Consider the following 7,349-nt stretch of genomic DNA (forward strand, 5'->3'; position numbering starts at 1 on the left):
ATTTCCTCAGAACCCATTGCCATTGACGTCAGCCCGTATAGGAGGAGAAGCTCACCATGCCATCCTGGTGACCAGCGCCTGTCCCGTAGTCAGTCAGACGTATTGCCTCCTGCCACATCACCATGTTTAGGCACACCTGCACGGGTCAACCCATTCTCTCTTCGCCAAGACCTCAACGGTGGTCGTATCAAGCTATTCGACACCCCTAGCAAATCTGTCATCTCTCTTACCTTTACCCTTCCACCACCTCCAGACCCCTGTGCCTCCCCACCACTAAACAGGAGCCCGGGGCTCCGAGGACCCCCTCGAAGGTGTCGCTCCCTGCCGTGCACCCCCGAGCTGGGGCGACAGCTACCCTCCAGAGACCAAGAGGGCCAGGAAGAGGAGGAGGGGACTGAAGAACTGAGAGATGGAATGAAAGAGAAAGAGGTGGAAGGACGGCAAGACGTGGTGGAGGGCTCAGGCCTGATTCTGGACTTAGATATGGTGTCTTTAGAACGGTTAGAAGAGGAAGAGGAAGATGACGATGTGGAGAAAGAGGGCCTGAGCCTCACAGAGCCCATGGACTGTAGTAGCTCGCCTGACACGGCAGAAGGAAATGTGTCAGGGAAGCGGCTCATCAGCGGTTCTTCTTATTCCTCGTCCTTGCAGTCTAATGGTTGGGCTACACCCATCTCTAACGGACCACCATTATTACCTCCCCTTCCCCGTTTGGACAATAACAATGGACTGCTGAGGCCTGGGCGGCCAATGGCATGGGCAAGACTGAATGGATACCGAGGCCCCGCCCCGGAGCCTTTACCTCCCACTAACGAACAAGACGATGTCATTTCTTGTCCAGCCTGCTGTCTGGCTGGGTTCAGCTTCCCTTCCATGTGCCTACGTGGAGCTCCTCCGTCGCGCCGTGGACCTCCGCGACGACCGTACAGGAACTTCAATGGAGGGGAAGCATCTGCAGCCACAGCAAAGGGACTGCTCTGTCGGGGAGCAACGGGTCTGGCTCCATCCACAACAACTTGTGAGCCAGGGTTACCCCTACCAGAGGCCCAAACCTAAAGATGACCACTGCGACATCACAGAAACTGCAATGCCACACAGTCAGGACGCATCTCTGATATCAGTATGGTTATCTTACTGGATGCAGTGCGGGTTGAAACATGGAATTAAAGGGATTTTTCACCCAAAAATAAAAATTCTGTCACTTACTCAACCTGATGTTGTTCCAAACCTGAATGACTTACTTTATTCTGTGGAACACAAGCGATGTTTTGAAAAAAATGCCACACTGCTTTTTGTCTATACAGTGAAAGTCAGTGTTATTTCATTGTATGGATGTTTAAAACATTTTAAAAATAAATCTTTCTATTTTACAGAATAAAGAAAGTCATACAGTTTTTGACATGAGGGTGAGTAAATAATGACAGAGTTTTTTAGGGCTACACAATATGTAAAAAATTTAACTGATATTGTGATATGGCTTAGTGTGATTGTCAAATTGCACATGTTGTGATTTAATTGAAAAAAAACATTTTCTGACATTTTCAGATTGAGAGCACATGCACGTGTACTGTAAATGAACTTCTCTCTGAAACCAGCAGTGCATATATTTATATGCTAGCAGCTCGCCAAAATGAAAGCTTGATGGGTTAATGTCTAAAAATAAACTAAGGCACAAATATTAGTATTATAATTGTACTGTTGTACTATAAATTAAAATCACATTTATTAAATACCCAATTTTATAAATTTCCAGTACAATGCAATTATTACAATACATTTCTTGTTTTGTTTAATATTTGTATTTAATAATAATCACACAAAAAATCATAATAATAATTATTGTTTTATAGTTATTTTGAATTAGATGAAAACAATGGGAATGTGGCCTGTGAAAACTTAAGTGGAAAGAGATTTTTTTTTAAACTATGTTTAATTTATGGTTAAAGAAAGAGGTTTAAGTTGTATCTTGTAAACTTAAGTGTGAACACTCAAATAAAAATAAAATAAATCAAAATTGTTCGGCCATACAAAAAAATCATACAAAAAAAATGCTGATGCACTTATTCTAGAATTAATTTTCCCCCCATGATGCAGCAATATATTAAAGCCATCTGCTGAAAAGTCCTGTTTTTTTTTTGTTGTTGTTATGTATTTATTTATTTTTTCATATCACACTATATATAGCAGTAAAGCATTTTGTTTTTGGGTGAACTATCCCTTCAGTGTGTACGAGACACAAGATAGAAGTGAGGAATGAAAGGCATGCTGGTTCCATAGTGCCAGTTCTTTATCATGGTCTTTTTTTTTTTGCCGTAATTCAGAATAACTTAATATCATTACTGTTCAATAATGGCTGCTTTTTATTGTGTATTCATTTTGGCTCCATAAATGTTTTTGACTGAAAGCCACTGTGTTTAAAAAGAAAAAAATCTAACTGTGTTTGTAGTAAGGGAGACCTACATGATAATGTGGCATGTCAAGCATTTTAAGCGTATTATCTGATTATTTATTTATTGTAAGCATTCCTCTGAAAGACTGAATGCTCTTTACTTTGCTGTGAGAGTGGACTATTGGGTGTGTGAGTACTGATGTTGAGACATTTTTGTGATACACGTGTATGTTTAGATGCAATGTATGCAGTAAATCATGGTAAATATGTAAAGTGTTTTTAAAGGAAAACTTCTACGTGCAGCAGTGCTTGTAGAAGATAGCAGTTTACATTTTTTTTATCTCCCCCTAGTGGTCTGGAGGATACACTCTTGTTAGATCACTGCTGCTGTTGTTATTAAAAAAAGATTCCTTTCACATGAGAGGTGTTAGAGGACATTTACCTTCACATTTGATCTAGTTAAGCTTTGCTGTGATGTTCAAGGTATGGAATCGTATTTAAAAAATCAAAAGTGAACTTGCACAAAGTGTTTCCTCATGCCGCTGACATGTCCTCAAGACAAATATGACACCCCCCCGCCCCCAGCACAAATGATCAACAAATCTGCTTTGTGTTTGAACATGAGAGTAAAGGAATCTAGATTCAGTGTGGGTCAATATTAGTCTGGGACTGAAACGGTAATTCATATTGAGTCTAAACTGAAATTTTGCATCAGTTTATGCAAAATCTGAGATAGTCTGATATGCTGAAATGTTTCTGACGTGTGGATTACTCCTCAGAAACACATCCACTGAATTTCCTCATGCTTGTTTATGTACATCTGCTTATGAGATGAGCATAGGAAGTATCTGCATGCTGAGTACTGTACAAAAGAGTGATCTGTACATATCAATGCATGACAATAGACAAGAAGCTGTCTAGCACGTTAAAACTTCCCTTCAGACTGGCATCAGAGGTGAAGTTGTCTCAAGACGTTTTTGGCTTATACAGATCTGAATTCTGAAACAAGATGTGGATGCAATAAGTGCTCTTGGTTTAAACAGTAACTTATATTTTTAATAGTTTGGTGAGAAATATGTTTAAATGAATGAATTCATTAGGTTCTTGAAAAGTATACATTTTCTAATATTAATGTGAAGCATAGAATTGGGCTGTTAAACTCAGAAGCTGATAATGAAAAGTCGGCTTGATTATGACTATAATTTTCCATGCACAGAAGAGATGAAAGCAATTTGATCATGTGTATTTGTATTGCACATACATTCAGAACTTACCTCCTTTGTGTCAGTGATGAAGTGATGTTATAGTGGATGGGATGTGGATAGATTTGCAAGGTCCATGTGTTATGTTACTGTGTAAAGATTTATTTCTAAGAGAGAACCTCTTTCTCTCTGAGAGCAAAGCACTTATCACTATGATGATTACTCTTATTAGTTCTGGGGAACAGCAGCTTTAATAAATGTCAGTGAATTGTTATTTATGAAAATGTCATAAATTAAAAAAGATTGAATGTATAAACTGTCATATTTACATTAAAACATATTTGAAATGTTTATAGATTTTTAGCTACCGAGCTGAATCAGAAAACTGACAAACATTGTGCCATAATCTAGTATATCGAGCTCATTTCATATAGAAGAGCTGTTGTGTTTATTGGAACAAACAGTGCCGATCATAGACTTCTGGGGGCCCACAGCAAAACTGTCCATTCTCTCTTCGCCAAGACCTCAACGGTGGTCGTATCAAGCTATTCGACACCCCTAGCAAATCTGTCATCTCTCTTACCTTTACCCTTCCACCACCTCCAGACCCCTGTGCCTCCCCACCACTAAACAGGAGCCCGGGGCTCCGAGGACCCCCTCGAAGGTGTCGCTCCCTGCCGTGCACCCCCGAGCTGGGGCGACAGCTACCCTCCAGAGACCAAGAGGGCCAGGAAGAGGAGGAGGGGACTGAAGAACTGAGAGATGGAATGAAAGAGAAAGAGGTGGAAGGACGGCAAGACGTGGTGGAGGGCTCAGGCCTGATTCTGGACTTAGATATGGTGTCTTTAGAACGGTTAGAAGAGGAAGAGGAAGATGACGATGTGGAGAAAGAGGGCCTGAGCCTCACAGAGCCCATGGACTGTAGTAGCTCGCCTGACACGGCAGAAGGAAATGTGTCAGGGAAGCGGCTCATCAGCGGTTCTTCTTATTCCTCGTCCTTGCAGTCTAATGGTTGGGCTACACCCATCTCTAACGGACCACCATTATTACCTCCCCTTCCCCGTTTGGACAATAACAATGGACTGCTGAGGCCTGGGCGGCCAATGGCATGGGCAAGACTGAATGGATACCGAGGCCCCGCCCCGGAGCCTTTACCTCCCACTAACGAACAAGACGATGTCATTTCTTGTCCAGCCTGCTGTCTGGCTGGGTTCAGCTTCCCTTCCATGTGCCTACGTGGAGCTCCTCCGTCGCGCCGTGGACCTCCGCGACGACCGTACAGGAACTTCAATGGAGGGGAAGCATCTGCAGCCACAGCAAAGGGACTGCTCTGTCGGGGAGCAACGGGTCTGGCTCCATCCACAACAACTTGTGAGCCAGGGTTACCCCTACCAGAGGCCCAAACCTAAAGATGACCACTGCGACATCACAGAAACTGCAATGCCACACAGTCAGGACGCATCTCTGATATCAGTATGGTTATCTTACTGGATGCAGTGCGGGTTGAAACATGGAATTAAAGGGATTTTTCACCCAAAAATAAAAATTCTGTCACTTACTCAACCTGATGTTGTTCCAAACCTGAATGACTTACTTTATTCTGTGGAACACAAGCGATGTTTTGAAAAAAATGCCACACTGCTTTTTGTCTATACAGTGAAAGTCAGTGTTATTTCATTGTATGGATGTTTAAAACATTTTAAAAATAAATCTTTCTATTTTACAGAATAAAGAAAGTCATACAGTTTTTGACATGAGGGTGAGTAAATAATGACAGAGTTTTTTAGGGCTACACAATATGTAAAAAATTTAACTGATATTGTGATATGGCTTAGTGTGATTGTCAAATTGCACATGTTGTGATTTAATTGAAAAAAAACATTTTCTGACATTTTCAGATTGAGAGCACATGCACGTGTACTGTAAATGAACTTCTCTCTGAAACCAGCAGTGCATATATTTATATGCTAGCAGCTCGCCAAAATGAAAGCTTGATGGGTTAATGTCTAAAAATAAACTAAGGCACAAATATTAGTATTATAATTGTACTGTTGTACTATAAATTAAAATCACATTTATTAAATACCCAATTTTATAAATTTCCAGTACAATGCAATTATTACAATACATTTCTTGTTTTGTTTAATATTTGTATTTAATAATAATCACACAAAAAATCATAATAATAATTATTGTTTTATAGTTATTTTGAATTAGACGAAAACAATGGGAATGTGGCCTGTGAAAACGTAAGTGGAAAGAGATTTTTTTTAAACTATGTTTAATTTATGGTTAAAGAAAGAGGTTTAAGTTGTATCTTGTAAACTTAAGTGTGAACACTCAAATAAAAATAAAATAAATCAAAATTGTTCGGCCATACAAAAAAATCATACAAAAAAAATGCTGATGCACTTATTCTAGAATTAATTTTCCCCCCATGATGCAGCAATATATTAAAGCCATCTGCTGAAAAGTCCTGTTTTTTTTTTGTTGTTGTTATGTATTTATTTATTTTTTCATATCACACTATATATATATAGCAGTAAAGCATTTTGTTTTTGGGTGAACTATCCCTTCAGTGTGTACGAGACACAAGATAGAAGTGAGGAATGAAAGGCATGCTGGTTCCATAGTGCCAGTTCTTTATCATGGTCTTTTTTTTTTTGCCGTAATTCAGAATAACTTAATATCATTACTGTTCAATAATGGCTGCTTTTTATTGTGTATTCATTTTGGCTCCATAAATGTTTTTGACTGAAAGCCACTGTGTTTAAAAAGAAAAAAATCTAACTGTGTTTGTAGTAAGGGAGACCTACATGATAATGTGGCATGTCAAGCATTTTAAGCGTATTATCTGATTATTTATTTATTGTAAGCATTCCTCTGAAAGACTGAATGCTCTTTACTTTGCTGTGAGAGTGGACTATTGGGTGTGTGAGTACTGATGTTGAGACATTTTTGTGATACACGTGTATGTTTAGATGCAATGTATGCAGTAAATCATGGTAAATATGTAAAGTGTTTTTAAAGGAAAACTTCTACGTGCAGCAGTGCTTGTAGAAGATAGCAGTTTACATTTTTTTTATCTCCCCCTAGTGGTCTGGAGGATACACTCTTGTTAGATCACTGCTGCTGTTGTTATTAAAAAAAGATTCCTTTCACATGAGAGGTGTTAGAGGACATTTACCTTCACATTTGATCTAGTTAAGCTTTGCTGTGATGTTCAAGGTATGGAATCGTATTTAAAAAATCAAAAGTGAACTTGCACAAAGTGTTTCCTCATGCCGCTGACATGTCCTCAAGACAAATATGACACCCCCCCGCCCCCAGCACAAATGATCAACAAATCTGCTTTGTGTTTGAACATGAGAGTAAAGGAATCTAGATTCAGTGTGGGTCAATATTAGTCTGGGACTGAAACGGTAATTCATATTGAGTCTAAACTGAAATTTTGCATCAGTTTATGCAAAATCTGAGATAGTCTGATATGCTGAAATGTTTCTGATGTGTGGATTACGCCTCAGAAACACATCCACTGAATTTCCTCATGCTTGTTTATGTACATCTGCTTATGAGATGAGCATAGGAAGTATCTGCATGCTGAGTACTGTACAAAAGAGTGATCTGTACATATCAATGCATGACAATAGACAAGAAGCTGTCTAGCACGTTAAAACTTCCCTTCAGACTGGCATCAGAGGTGAAGTTGTCTCAAGACGTTTTTGGCTTATACAGATCTGAATTCTGAAACAAGATGT

General features: G+C 39.4%; 1 protein-coding gene across 1 annotated transcript in view; it reads left to right on the forward strand.

Annotated features, from left to right (window-relative positions):
* The window catches only part of LOC107559636 (dual specificity testis-specific protein kinase 2-like), an 11,370-nt gene extending 10,153 nt beyond the window's left edge, over window positions 1-1,217 (forward strand). The window contains exon 11 of the mRNA XM_016243532.1: window positions 11-1,217. Coding sequence (XP_016099018.1) covers window positions 11-1,056 — 1,046 coding nt within the window. The 3' untranslated portion in view covers window positions 1,057-1,217. The remainder of the gene's footprint in view (window positions 1-10) is intronic.
* Window positions 1,218-7,349: the final 6,132 nt, after the last annotated feature.

The sequence above is a fragment of the Sinocyclocheilus grahami genome, unplaced genomic scaffold (assembly GCF_001515645.1).
Source record: "Sinocyclocheilus grahami isolate Dianchi unplaced genomic scaffold, SAMN03320097.WGS_v1.1 scaffold693.1, whole genome shotgun sequence".
Taxonomy (NCBI): domain Eukaryota; kingdom Metazoa; phylum Chordata; class Actinopteri; order Cypriniformes; family Cyprinidae; genus Sinocyclocheilus; species Sinocyclocheilus grahami.